The sequence below is a fragment of the Micromys minutus genome, assembly GCF_963924665.1.
Source record: "Micromys minutus genome assembly, chromosome: 23".
Lineage (NCBI taxonomy): Eukaryota > Metazoa > Chordata > Mammalia > Rodentia > Muridae > Micromys > Micromys minutus.
The window spans coordinates 31,322,390-31,337,246 of NC_137958.1; the positions used below are offsets into that span (position 1 = coordinate 31,322,390).

Sequence of the window (14,857 nt, forward strand, 5' to 3'; positions counted from 1 at the left end):
CTGTCTTAAGTATACTCTGAGTATACTTTTGAAGTACCTGATCATATAAAAGTAGAAAAACTATGAAAGAATAAAATGCACAGTGCTGATATAAGAATTACGAGAATCATCTGAGTTAAGCACTAGGCCAAGTGCCGAACTCCAGCTGCTAGCCACCACTGTCGTAATGTGGACCACAGACCTGCCGGGAGCACTTACAACAATCCCTGTGCAGCTCTGAGGTTGAAAGTTGTCTTTAACTGTGTTATTATCTGAAAGTTTCTAGAAATATCACAAAACAACGAAACGTGACAAAGACTTAATTAAAAGAAGTTCCGGCATGGTGTATCCGATATGTTCTCTATCTTGTGTGCACTCTAATTGGCAAGCTCCAATGATGGTAAGTGTTGGAGGGAAGCGGATGTAAACCTTCTCTCAAAGAATTGTATTAGCTTCCTAAGAACAGAGCAAAACAAGACAAGTCCTGGTTTCTAATGAACATGGGAGCTGACAGAGAGCCGGCAGGGTGCTGATTGCCTCAACCCCTGTCTGCCTCCACACACTTGACTCAGTGGCCACTGTGCCAAAGAATTGGCTCTCATACAAAGCTTCCCCTCCTTTTAATTATTTATAGCTGTTCACCGCTATCGTTTTGTTTGGAGACAGGCTCTCACTGTGTGACCTAGACTGGGCAAGGAAAGCTCCCTGTTTAGGAAAGCCAGAGTTTAGGGTGCATGGACACAAGAGTCAGTTGGGATTTTTCAATGATGACAAAGTGAACTCAGATGTGGTGTTCCTTTGTTTACCTGTTATAATATGTAGAGTAGTTTCCAAAAATAAGATTGCTACATTGAAAAGGTGGTTTAAAGGTATAACTAATTCTAAGCAGAAATTAAAATAAAATAAATAAAATAAAATTTAAAAACAAACAACAAACAGAAAAACAAAGATTGTCGTAAAACCTAATAGCAGCTGAACTGGATAACAAAGCCATCCGGACAATAACTTCAAAAATCCTGGGAAAATTAGCTGTCCACCTGTCACCTGTCAGAAGCAGAGCCTTTCCGAGTAAGAAAGAAGCTTGGGACCTGCAACCCAGCTCTCAGGAAGCAGAAGTTGCAGGACCACGCGTTTGAGGCTGGCCTGAGCTACCCAGCAAATATTGTCTCGAAAACAGAAACGAGTAAAATACAAAATAAAGAAAAAATATTTCAGACAAGCCAAATCTGAGCACTTTTTAACCAATGTGCCCCTTGAATTTTTTTCTAAAAGATATACTTCAGAAGAAAATTAGTTGACTTAAGAGTGATCTCACAACTCAGACCTTGAAAACCCAGTTGATCTAGGAATGGTTAAATATTCCACATTAAATATTAGCCAGCTAAATTTAGAAATATAACTTAAACTATGCTTTATTCCTGTTCAAGGAACACAAAGTCAGGTTAACATAAAAATGCGTATTCTACACATTAGCTAAAAGAAAAATGAATATAATTATTTCAGTAGATGAAGATGGACAGTTAATAATATCTATCTATATTAAGTTGTATCCAATTAGAACTATGAAGAAACTTCTTTAACTTGATACCATGAGACTAACAATCATTTCTATCAAACCTCCTATAATAGTAAATGCTGAAAGCAGAAATTCCCTTTGAAATTTAAAATGTGTTCAAAGTTGCCCAGTTAAAAACACTGTTATCGCCTTTCTCCTCTTCCAGAGGAAGCAAACGCAATAAGCAAAAGAAGATAATGGGAAGGATCCAAGTTATGGTCCACTGATATTTAAAACTTAATCTTTGTGAGTTTATGAATTATAAGTACTAAACAAGAAATGTAGTAGATTAATTTCTTAAAATTTTATCTTGGGATACTTAAGAACCTGTCTAAAAGCAGAAGACACCGAACAAACAAATAGAAAAAAGAATATTTTTCAAACAAAATAACTGGAACCTGGAAAGGAGGAAAACACTACACACTCGCACACAGACATGCGCTCTCTCTCTCTCTCTGTAAATTTTTTGGCTAATATCCACTTGTTAGTGAGTACAAATCATGCATTTCACTCAGAATGATATTTTTTAGTTCCATCCATTTGCCTTCAAAACTCATGATGTCCTCATTTTTAATAGCTGTATAGTACTCCGTTATGTAAATGAACCATATTTTCTGTATCCATTCTTCCCTTGTAGGTCATCTGAGTTGTTTCCAGCTTTTTGCTATCACAAATGAGGCTGCTATGAACTTAGTTGAACATGTGCCACTGTGGCATGGTGGGACATTTTTTGGATATATGCCCATGAGTAGTACAGTTGGGTGGGTCTTTAGGTAGATCTATTTCCAATTTTCTGAGGAACCACCAGATTGATTTCAAGAGTGGCTGTGCTAGTTTGCAATCCCACCAGAAATGGAGGGATTGCAAACTGGCACATCTTCCACATCCTCGCCAACATGAGTTGTCACCTGAGTTTTTGATCTTAGCCATTCTGACTGGTGTGTGGTGGAATCTCAGAGTCCTTTTCACTTGTATTTCCCTGATCACTAAGGACTTGAAACATTTCTCTAAGTGCTTCTCAGCCACTCGAGTTTCCTCTGTTGTGAATTCTATGTTTAGTTCTATACCCCATTTTTTTATTAAGTTGTTTGGTTTTTTAGAGGTTAGTTTCTTAAATTCTGTATATATTTTGGATATTAGCTCTCTCTCAGATGTGGGGTTAGTGAAGATTTTTTCTCAATCTGTAGCCTGCCGATTTGCCCTATTGACTATGTCCTTTACCATACAGAAGCTTTTCAGTTTCATGAGGTCCCATTTATCAATTCTTGATTTTAGAGCATAAGCCACTGGAATTCTGTTTAGAAAATTTTCCCCTGTGCCAGTGAATATAAGGCTCTTTCCCATCTTCTCTTCAATTAGATTTAGTGTATCTGGTTTTATGTTGAGGTCCTTGATCCACTTGGACTTGAGCTTTGTGCAAGGTAACTCTCAAGCACTGAGTCACCAACCAGGCAGCATACATCAGCAGATATGAGGCCCCAAAACATAATACAACAGAGGACTGGCCTCAGTGAAAGAAGATGCACCTAATCCTCAAGAGATTTGAGGCCCCAGGTTTAGTGGAGTGGAGGTGAGGGGTGGGGACATCCTCTTGGAGACGAGGTGGGGGAAGGAGAGGAGGAATGGGAAGAGGATGATCAGAGGCGTGGCATGGGAGGGATGAAGGCTAGACAATAAAAAAGGATTAAATAATAATAATAATAATAATAATAATAATAATTGTATAAGCTGAATAGGAAAAGGAAGAAGAATGGAGGACTTCATTATCAGACATTTCAATCAATAAAAAGGTTTTCAAGGTCACTGGACTCCTAAGTGAAAAGTTTCTTTACTTCTTCATCTTCTTTCTCTTGAGCAACAATTGGGTGACTCTTCTGACTCCTCTGTGTTTGAAACCAAATCAGACCTTTACTGTAACATCTATTTTATTTCCTGTAGAGTTTGAGAGTTCATTAAGCATTCACCTTCACTATTGGAGGCCAGAATTTTAAACTAAGGTTAAAGACATAATTAAAGATAGCATTCATTAGATGGTCTTTAAAATTAAAGGGAATCCTTACACTTCTTTAATTAGTATGTCTCACGAAACATTCAGCAGGATGGCTGGGCTAGTAAAGGTGCTTCCTGCCAGGTCTGACAAGATGACTTTGGTTTCTGGGACACACATGGAAGGAGGGAGCCAACTCCCACAATTATCCTCTATTTGCACACTCACACAGGCACGTGCACTGTGCCCCCTCCCACCTAGATAAGTAAGTAGATAAATAAACCAAACAAAAATTTTAAAGGAATGCCTCATAAGAACACTAGGTGCAAGGCAATGACATAGCTGTTCATTGCCTTCTCATTGCTTCGTTCAAAAGTGGGGCAGGACAGGTTCCGGAGAAGAATCAAGCTTGCTTTATAGTCATGCATAAGGACATACAATAATCTGATGAACTTTCATAACTGTCAGTTTCCTGAATAAATTGTTTTTAATTTTCTTTACTACTCAAATACGTTGACTGAATCTCACTAATTAAACAGTAAACATTTCTGGTAAATCACTATGGAAAATTTTAATGGACAAGGCAAATGAATTAGGAATCGATATTTATTGATGATCTCTGTGGCAAATAATTAAAGTAAAAAGTAGTCCTTTTGCTCAAAGCCACAAAGCCCCTAGGTTGATGTGAGGTTTCAACCTGTTTGAGGTGAGCCATTATCGATGGAAGGGGCACTGAAATGAGATAAAGACTTGTGAACAGTGACTTTTCCTTCGTTCTCATTTCTTGATCTGTTTTTATAAATTCATGGAAGTCTCCAGAACTCTAGCTTTATTGAGACAGACATTGGTATCAGAGCGTACCAAAGGCTGGCTTAGCAGGACACATCACTATGTTAGAATGGACTTTTGGTCATTTTTCTCTTCATTTTAGAAAGAAAAGGGGGGTATGTGTTATACTTTGCTTTGGATTTTCAATTTTCTTTGACTTTGGTAGAACAAGGTTGACTATGATCTTCTGAAAGTAAGAATCATTTTAACCCAAGTATGGTTAATTTCCTTTCTAAGAGAACTTTACAGGGAAGATATCTTCCAGATATTTCTTTTGTTTAGGCATGTAGTCTGTGTCCCCATAAATGCCATTAGATTCCTCTGGGGGAGTTGGTCATTAGGAGACAGGCTGCCTCTTATGCAATGGTTAAGATGGAATACAAGAACAGGAGGGAGGCTGTGGTAAAAATCTAAGAATGGGAAGGTTCTGTGGGGTTTGTAGCCGACTGTTGGTTGCTCTTATTTCTGCTCAACTTTTCAGGTTGGAGCAGGGCATCCTAAAAATTCCACTTAAAAAATCTAACAGTGGTGTACTTCACTCACAGACATAAAAAACTGAAACACAAAGAACTGTCTATAGATTTAGGACCAGAAAACTCACTTCTGTGTACAGTTCAGAAACATACCAATATCAGTACATACAATATCAAGGCCTTGTTTCAGCAGGATACTAACCACACGTTATGGCTAAGTTCTTCTTTAAGCCAGATACAAAAGACTTTGCATAATTTGAATGGTGATTATGTCCAACATCTATGGGAAATAAGTTCTTATACGGGAACTGTAACAGCATTAGAATGTTGGCTGTTGGCTTGTGATGTGTTTGTTTGTTTTCTTTTATAATGATTCTAAGTAGCTTTAAACACCAAAACAGTAAAAAAAAAAAAAAAAAAAAAAAAAAAAAAAAATCCCACATCTTTTTAAGTTTGCTAGCAAGTCACTATGACCTAACTTTGGGTTAGCTGTTTTTCTTCTTCTAAAGCTGTCCTGAACATCACAGACAGCATCCTGGCTCTGCCTGGGATTTTAAAGGCTTGTGCCACCAAGGCATTTCTCCAGGATTTCTAGTGCTACCTATAGTCAGGTCTTCCCACAACTGAACAATGCCTGTACAAGGGACCAGGCTTTACTTCCTATGAAGCCTTAAAATCTAAATTCTATCTGAAGCTACTGATCTTTCCCTCCTCCCAAAGCCTGGCTCGTGTGCAGCCTTAAGGTTCTAGCCACAGAATTGAGTTTCCAGCCAAGTTGTCATTTGATGTCATTTGCATTTACCTAGAATTTAGTCTGTGCAGAATCTCTTTTCTATCAGAATTGGTAGATTGTTTATAATAAAAGAGTCCTGAGGTATGTAGATGAGTTTTGCTAAAATCTAAAGTTAAATTCTTTATCTTTTCTGTTTCCAGAATTTCTGTCAGTGCATTCTATGCTCAGAGCCTCGTGTTAGGTCAGCTTTGAACTGCACACAGAGCACACTGCACTCACACAAACAACTAAATTGCATTCCCAAGTCCATTTTGGTTTGAAATTATATTTGTGAGTATGGACACGAGAAGGAATTCCTACTTATTCTTTCAGCAGCTGGATACATGCATGCATACATACATACATACATACATACATACATACATATGTAGATACATACATACATAGGAGCTTAAGCAGCAAAAATACCCTAATTAAAAAAATTAGAAAATAGCAATAATCTTATTCTGAAGTGGTAAGAAATAAACTTTCTAGAATATTTCATAGATATTATTTGGGACATGTTACTTGGCTTCATATTTAAATAACTGTAAAGACACTACCACCTGTCCCCAGTATCCAGGAGGAAGTTGCCTGTGCACAGTTTTTTAACCAACTGCTATCATCAGAACGATAGCATCTGTGTCTGTAGATATGATAGGTCCCGCAGCACATTTCACACAATACTGAGTCAGTAAACGTGGTAGGCGGTATCACCATGTGAAGAGCCAGGGGCTGCTCAGTGGGAGAAGCAGAAGTCGGGGGAATGTTCCCATATCAACCTCCAGAAACAGCAGAGCTAGCCAAGTTAGAGTGGAATTAAGATGCTCCAAGTGAAAAAGATAAATGCGTGTTTTTTTTTTTAACTCTTTAATTTTAACTACACAAACATGTAAGTACAAAATAAAATTACACAAAAAACAAATACCTAATACAAAGTCTGTAGCATTTGTGAGTATTAAAGTATTATGTGACTCACATCTCCTGGTCTCGGAGTCTAGTCAGAAGTGTGTCTTTTCAATTTTCCTATGTAATTGTACATATTTCACTATTAGGAAATATGTCTGATACGAGTTTCTAAATATTTTAAGTGAGTTTACATGTTGTGCTATAACTTGCTTTGTTCTTACTCATCTGCTCAGTGTCAGTAAATAATGACAGTTGTGGGGTGGCTCTTACCTGTCAGTCATGCTGCTAAGCACTTGGAGGTCTGTTAATGCATTCGATCTTCATAGCAATGAAGTGATTAGGGTGTGTCATTACCATTCCCATTTCGCGGTTGAAGATCCTTTGGGATCTCTGAGAGGTTAGGTAAATTGCCCAATTTTTTGTCATGGCAGCTCATTCTGGAACTGTAGGTCTGTTCTCGTAGTGCCTTATCTCACACTGCCTCTTTGAGACGCTTAAACCTACCACCTGAGTGCAATGTGTATCAGCCCCCCAAGTCCCAAAGGGTCCGTAGTTTGTGAGTGTGCAGTGACTGTGGATAATATGCAGATATCATTTAAGTCTCAAAATGCCACCAAGTGCCTCATTATGCCCAGAATCTCAGTGGACAGTGGCAGAATCCAGGTAGGACAGTGTCCTGAGAGGCTCAGTGCACATTAGAATGCACAGTGGACCCCATTGTTAGGCTTCTCCATCCTTGCTCTCCCTGCGGCCCGGGTCTGGTGCCCCAGCAACATTCCATTTACATCCGTGCAGTGGAAAACACCGAATGACTCACAGCAGAGCTATGCGGAACTGGTCTGTTATGTGACATAGGATATCCTAATTTCATAGAACATTTTCATAGCAGCTACTAAAACCATGATCGAATCCATTACGTTCTTTTAAAGGATCCAATTTAAAGCAATATTGAAAGTAGTCTCATGATGCTGGTACGGCTGTGTCCCACCCACACAAGGTTCCATCCTTAGCTCCTGCCTGGGGAGTCTCTGCTGCACCCCTCCATTCAAGGCTGTTCCACCTTTGTTTTCCACCTGCATCTGTGTTTGTGGTGTACTGCCTCACAGATGCGGGCTCTGAAGGGAAGAATAAATCAGAAAACAGAAAAGACAAAAAGAAAATTTCCTCTGTCTTCTGAACAGCAAAACGAGGTTCAGAAAGGAAAGGGAAGGGGGTGTGAGGCCTAGGACTAAAGGACAGTGTTGCCGTAGAAATGAAGGTATCTGCTGGATGGGGTGATGAACATGGCCGCCTAAGCCTTTTTTATGTCACAGCATATAACTTACAAACTGAGCCAGGCGGTGGATTGCCCCTGCCACTGCCATCATCCAAAATGACAGCTAATGTTTTAGGGTAAGAAATTTGTTCTCTGGATATATACAAACTAAATAAAATCCCATCGACTTTTCTTCTCCCTGACCAGCCGGGCTTCTGTTGAGTTTGCAGCATCAGACACTCTTGGGCTTACATTTCTGCCTAGAGCATAAAGTAAAATGGAAAAAGTGCTTGTACCAGGCACAAGATTGCTCATGAAGTTCACTTCCAGACAGAAGGGTGACCTTGTAGAAGGAGCATTGGCCTTCTCTATATACCTGTGTTCTCTCTGGGCTGTTTCCCAGAGTAACTGTGGAGTAACTTAGTGCAGAAGTGAGAGGCCTCCTTGGAGCTCAGTCTTTGATTATGAGGAGTAAAATTAACCAGAATCCCAAGGATCTTCTGAGTCGGGATCCTGTGATTCTTCACTTCACAGTGGAAGAAGACAGCGTGTCAGGGGTGAGCAGTGCAGGTATCTGGCCCCCCAGCAGCCCGTGTCTCATGTCCAAGGCTTCTTCTTGCCTGTTACTGCAAACCGTCTTGTAGACGGTTTTCCTTCTAGCTTCCTTCTTGTGTAAGTGCTATCACGGTGACAATTCTCAGCACCGTTCCACTCTTCTGGTTCTTATTAAAGACCATTTCAGTTTCCAGGATGGAAAATAAATTATTGGTTTGTCATCCGTAATCTCTGCAATTAAGTGTCTCTGACACTTGATTCAGACTCTCAAAAGCTGTTCATTGTGGGCAATGTGCTGTTGGCCACTCAGGTAGCAGATTTAAAGCACCGCCTTTTAGACTTGAGCTGAGTGCATCTTTCCTAGGCACAATTGCTGTTTATGATGAGGGGATGCTGACGTGGATGGTCCACATGGCCATTTAGAGCTGTCTAACGGCGGCACTAGGAAGGCTACTCCACAGTAACAGGACCCGTAGTCTATACTTGGCTCCACAGTTTTATACCTGCTAAGAAGTCCTTCTCGAGTCTCTCACTCCATTGCTTTCATTTCATTTGCTCACTAAAGCAGTGGAGTGGCTTCTTCAGTCCCGTAGGTAGGATGCTACACTGTGTTTAAAATCGAGGATCCTATTGTAAAGGAACCATATTTACACAAGGGGGATATGCGCCTCTTCGTTGGGTATCTTTTGTCATCTACTAATCAAAATTGTTATCAGACCATCTGTGAAGGAATCTGTTTATAGCTTTCAACAGGCCTTCCCTTTTCCACACTAAAGTAAACAGAGTAGATGCTAGAGAGCTGAATTTTCTAGACCACTCCCAGCATTGATGGTTTTAGAACTTTTAAAACTCATGTCCATGGTATTAAGATCTTGCAGTATTGACTTTGGAACGCTAATTAAATTGGGTGGATAGCTAGTGGACTGGGAGACGGAACACAAGAATAATCAAAGCAGTTCATCAACCAGCTGTGTAGAGGGCAAGCTACTCCAATTTTCTGAGCTTCAGGAAAGCAAACAGCCTGCTTGCTTGCTTGTTGTCTCATGGGTCTCTAATGGGGAACAAGGAGGTGGCATGTGTGACCGCACTTTGCATTTCAGAGAGTACAATCCAACTTTGAGACAAAGAAAGATGGAAGCCGTGTGCGAACTGTGCTAGTTTTAATTATATGATGGCTTTCATCTGCGTGATGTTCTGCATTCTTATTGTACACTGAGATCGTAAGGTTGACTTTCTCCCAATTATCACAACTAATGAACTCTTAATGGGCAGCTTCAAATATAGATTTTATTGGAGGAAGGAAATGAAGGTGACAGAGGTGACTTTTCCCCCAATTGGCATGTAAAAGTAGAAACTAATAACAAGAAAACATCTACTTATTCCTATAGTCACTTGAGTGTTCTGACTTCTTAAGGGTTCATTCCTCACTAGAGTATAGGGAATGAAAAGTCCAACCTTCTGTAAACATTTTCAGTTCGTGACATGTCTCCTGGGCTAAAGTACACTGAATTCCATTTGTTAGAGCTATATGCCTAGTGCTCACTGTTATAAGTAAGAGAGAAACCACCTGAGGTTCTTCTGTTTGTGTTTTATAATATGTTGAGAGCACATCTTTAAAATATGCTATAAAAAGAAATAACCTGTACTAATTAATGATGGTTGCCAGACATTCTTTTCTATTAGTACAAATATATGTAGGTTTTCTATAACTGAGTTAGTGGCTTGTTTTTAATAATATAAATCCAGGTTCACTTAATTAATATCTTGAAAGTGACTTTGTTTAATGACTGCCATTCTGAAAAGGAGATGGGATAGAATCATCAGAAGGTGTTATTTAAGTGATCAAGTATATCTATGTAAAGAGCAGTTCCCCTCCAAATAAAGGCTTCGTCCCAATCAATACTTGTACTTCAATCGGAATATCCATAGTTAATCATCTCTTCCCCCATTTACCCCTAAAAATATCACTAATGTTAAGAATCTGCTTAACTGTAAAGAGGACCACAGGAGGCTCCTTGGTAACGTTTTCTATTCTCCCCACTTTCTACCTCTCTTTCATCTCCTGTTGGGTCTGAGTTTTCTTAGGGAGACTTGCACATGATGGTTTTGAACTCAGGGCGGTGTTCACACCTTATCCTGGGAAGCTGGGATAGCAATCAGATTCTGCCACGCTCAACTGCTGTTACTGTGGTTTTACCTGTTCCTTCATTTTATTTTGTTTCTTCCCTCCCTCCTTCTCTCTTTGTCTTTTTCTCTTGGAGTCTATTTTATTTTGTTTTTAGTTAACAATGGTGTGTATGTTTTGCCTGCATATGTGTATATACACCACACATGTGTCTGGTGTCTGGAGAGGTAAAAGAGAGTTACAGGTGATGGTGAGCTACCATGTCTGCGCTAGAAATGGAACCTGGGTGCTCGGTGAGATCAAGAATTGAGGCCGCTCCCGCTCCATCTCCTTCCGTTGAAGTCCTTTCATTTAAAGATGTAAACATTTTTTCTGTGGAAAGCAACTTCAGTTTAAAGTGAGATGAGAAAGTATTCAGACAGAAATGAAAGAGAGGCATGAGCAAATAGCCTGGAACCTAATGCTAGCTGACGAAATTCTTTCTTCTTCTCCTCCTCCTCCTCCCCCTCTTCCTCTCCCCCCCCCCTCCTCCTCCATGCATAGTGCCATGAGCTATGCACTCAGGTAATTTAACCGTCTGTCTGTGTAACCAGATCTTGTTCTAAGGAAATGGGTTTAACTTAAATTTTCTGGGATTATATAAATTCTCTTCTAGTTTATTCTTATAGAGTTCAAAGGGAAATATTCAGTCAATCAAGACCAGAGTGGCTTAGCCTATTTGTGAATTTCTGTATTCATGGTCACCTTCTGTTACCCACATTTGACCTTGGCAACTAGACTTCATCCATAGTTTCTAGGTCTCTTGTAACGGTGATCATCAAATGCCCTAACATGCGTGTCCTATGCAAGTCCAACCCACTGTTTTATATATTGTGTTACAGAAACGTTTTATTCTCTATAAGTGTCACCTGTGAAGCATTAGACAAGCTGGAAAAAATTGGCATCTGCCTCCCTTGTCACTGATACCCAGTGGCTGAGTTTCAGTGTCTCTGGTCTCTGCCCATCCACTCCACCATTTTCTCTCACAAATTATTTCGAAATGCTCTTCCTAGATTTGAATGAAGCAGTCCCTGAGACAGAGCGCCTGGATTCGAAAGCTCTGAAAACTCGGGCCCAGCTCTCAGTGAAGAACCGGCGCCAGAGGCCGACAAGGACAAGGCTTTATGACAGTATCAGCTCCACTGACGGAGAGGACAGCCTGGAGCGGAAGGTGAGCGCTCTCAATGCTGTCAGACTCTTGCTCAGGGTCTCGTTGTCCTCCAGTGTACTTATTGGACGTGATAACTATTTCCACTGCTCTGCGCCTCACTTGAAAGGAACTGGAACAGTTTATGTCTTTGTCTCCTAGATATGTATTCAGCTTGCTATATTGTTGTCATTTAAGTTCTTTTTCTCCATTCACTAAAGTAGACAAAAACATTTTCCATATCGCCGTATTTCAAGGTGGTGCCTTTGCTATTCAGCTGTTGTTTTAATCTCAGTAAGTGTTTCTACATGTCTCAGGTGCCTGTGTTACCTGCAGTATTCATTTGGTGAGTAGTTATGAACTGTGCATTCTCGGCGCTAAGCTGACAGATAAAAACTCCCTTCCCAGAGAAAAGGCCGGGCTGTTTCAAAGTAAATGCTGCTCAGCCCTGATCCTCAGGCATAATTTGCTCTAACCTCTTATACCAACAGCCCACAGACACTCTATAACCACACACATGTTACCAAATCGCTTCTGTCCAAGGGTTGGAGCGTTTCTTCTCCAGAACCGGAGTGTGGTGTCGCACTCCTCACCCCCGTGACGAGCCCTAGGGCCTTCTCATCCCACCACGAGACTGAGTCTCCAGGAGGATCTCAGCAGTCAGAAAGGGGCCCTCTCTCCTCTGTGTCGGGAGACACTTCCCCCTCCCTGCCTTCAACATCTGATCACGATACAGAAGACTCTCCTTGCCGCCACCAAGCCACTGAGAAAGCAGCACAAGGAAAAGGTACGTGGGTTTGGTTTTGGTTTCTTCTTCTGTTTGATGTGACGTCACTAATACTGTGACGTGTGTGTTATAAAACGGGTTTCTTCTCGTGGGCATCCATCCTCAGAGCACCGTCTTCCTCATGTCTTGGGGGATAAGAGAATTGCCCCTTCCGTGCAGTTTGTTTTATTTGTTTTTAGTTTTGCCTATCAGTTTGATACTTTTATCCCTTTATCCTTCCGCACTATCGCCTGGAGTTTCCACGAACACTAATAGCCACGTGTGGGGAAACGGGAAGATCGAGTGATGATAAAAAATAAGCAATTGGTGGCGTTTTGATTTAGTTAAATGTTCCCGGTCCTGATTGCGATAGTTAGCATCATTATAATGCTCAGCACTGCAGCCTGACAGGATGGCCCAGGAAAGACAAGCACAGAGCAGGGAGTCGCCGTCTAAAGGCGCAATGATCAGAGAGTGACTCCTTACCCAGGGAAACGCACAGGGACTTTCAAAGGTAGCTCAGTCTTATCTGGGTCCCCCTGCCTTTTACTTCGAATGGATGACGGTTTGGAGAGGAATAAGCAGCCGTGGAGCAGCCTCCTGGGCCTTTGGCAGAAACGGAGCAAGAGAATGCGAGCATCTCCATCCCCGTGCTGCTGCCTTGTCTGTGCCTGCTTTGAAGTTAACCAGAACCAAAGAAAGGGACAGGTCATTTCTTCTCCAGAGACCAAGACCTTGGGCTTTCCCCTCCTCAGTTTTCCGGCGCTAACCAGACTGCTGGGTAAATGACCAGAGCAGTCCACTGACCTTTTGTATAGTACCATCGGGACAAGTGGGGTGCCTCCTGTCTGCATCGGGCTTTCTGGAGTTGGAATCAAATACAAAGACCAAAAGCAGCTTGGGGAGGAACAGGTTTATTTCATCCCATACTTCCAGATAACAGTGTATTGTCCAGGACCATCAGGGCAAGAGACTCAAGGCACAAATCTAGAGGCAGGAACTGGTGCAGACGCTACAGAGGAGTGCTGCTTACTGATTTACGTCATCCTTATCCTCCAGAGTCCTCCAGATCAGCCCACTGAGGGCTCTCGGTTTGTCTACTCCCTGCCGTACCCCAGGCTTGTTTGGTGGTGGGCCCCACAGACATGTAGGAATTCACTTTGCTTCTTGGCATTCTAATCGCAGTGTCTCAGTGGAAGAAGTCACACAGAGATATCTCATCCTCTGGCTATCAGACAGTGCTCTGAGGAACTGAGGTTCTGGTCATCAATTTTCAAGATCCCCAGTGACAATAATATACACACATCTAATCAAGCTCAGCGTGCTGGGTCCTGCTGCCAAACACTCTGAAAACATTCTATACCAAAATAGTAATTTTCTGCCTTACTCTGGGAGGATCAGCTGTTAGAGTAACTGCTAGCCTCCAGCCATTCCATTCTCTCCTAGGTAGTGCATTCATAAATCAGAAAGTTACTGAGTGAGCCTAGACTTAGAATCAAATTAACTGGCTGCATACACAGTGTGTCATTAGTGGACTGGTGAACTGCCCCTTCCGCTAAAGTTTTCCCACGTGTCAGGGTTTCTCACCCAGTTCTCTAAACAGACCTAAATGTCATTCAAACATGAAAGGAATTCCATGTTTTCTTTAGATGAGATTGCTGATCCAACAAACATTAATGGAAGAGGATATTCCTTCACTGAAATCAAACTCTGGAGCATAAGGTTCTGTGACCCCTGGCAGACCTTGCTTTATGAGACAGGTCCACTTATCTGAGCTGGACTTAGGGGTTCAGGTGCGGGTTACCTCTAGCACCCTCAGCATATGGCCTTTCTCACTGGCTTCTCAGTGAGGGAACTAAAAGAACTTTACGATGCTTCCAGGAACAAATTTGACCTCATGTTTATGGCTAGCTAACACTGTACCCAGCATAAACCCCATCTCCTTCGTTTGGCGTTGACACACCCACATTCCACAGGGGTTTTCACCGTTACTCCTGCCTCTGTGCCTTTGTGTACAGTGACCGGCTTAGTCGTTGAATAGTTAGTGGTGAGACAGCGTTTTACCACCTATCTGACTGCTCTTTGTCTTCTTTGTTTCTCAGCAAGTGTATGGCAGGTAACTGATTCTCAGCAAACCTATTGATGCATCACTAAGTTTGACTCTCTAGACAGTAATGCAGTCATCCGGATGGGCCAGCCAAACTCAGCAGCCACCTATTTTGCAAGGGAAGTGTTACTAGGATGCTGACACACTTATTCAGCCACATAAGCATCCCTTCAAGCTGTCATGGCCGAGCATAATACTTGAGATAGAGACTGAACATTTTCCCAACATAAAATACAAGTAGGCCAGAGCCAGTCACAGGGCTCGAGACTTCATAACATGTGTTTTATCACAAGCAGAAATAGATAAGTCAAATACATAATATGGGAAATATGACTGAGGTCCTGAGTTCAAGAGGAAAGC

At 41.4% G+C, this 14,857-nt stretch overlaps 1 protein-coding gene across 3 annotated transcripts in view; it reads left to right on the top strand.

Annotated features, from left to right (window-relative positions):
* The window catches only part of PPP1R9A (protein phosphatase 1 regulatory subunit 9A), a gene marked incomplete at both ends in the record, with an annotated part of 233,371 nt that overhangs the window by 200,459 nt on the left and 18,055 nt on the right, over window positions 1-14,857 (top strand). For 2 of the 3 annotated variants that reach the window (XM_080936475.1, XM_080936476.1), the window contains 2 exons: window positions 11,491-11,648; window positions 12,168-12,411. In XM_080936475.1, the coding sequence (XP_080792601.1) occupies window positions 11,491-11,648; window positions 12,168-12,411 (402 nt within the window). The remainder of the gene's footprint in view (window positions 1-11,490; window positions 11,649-12,167; window positions 12,412-14,857) is intronic. The other variant, XM_080936477.1, reaches the window with a different exon arrangement.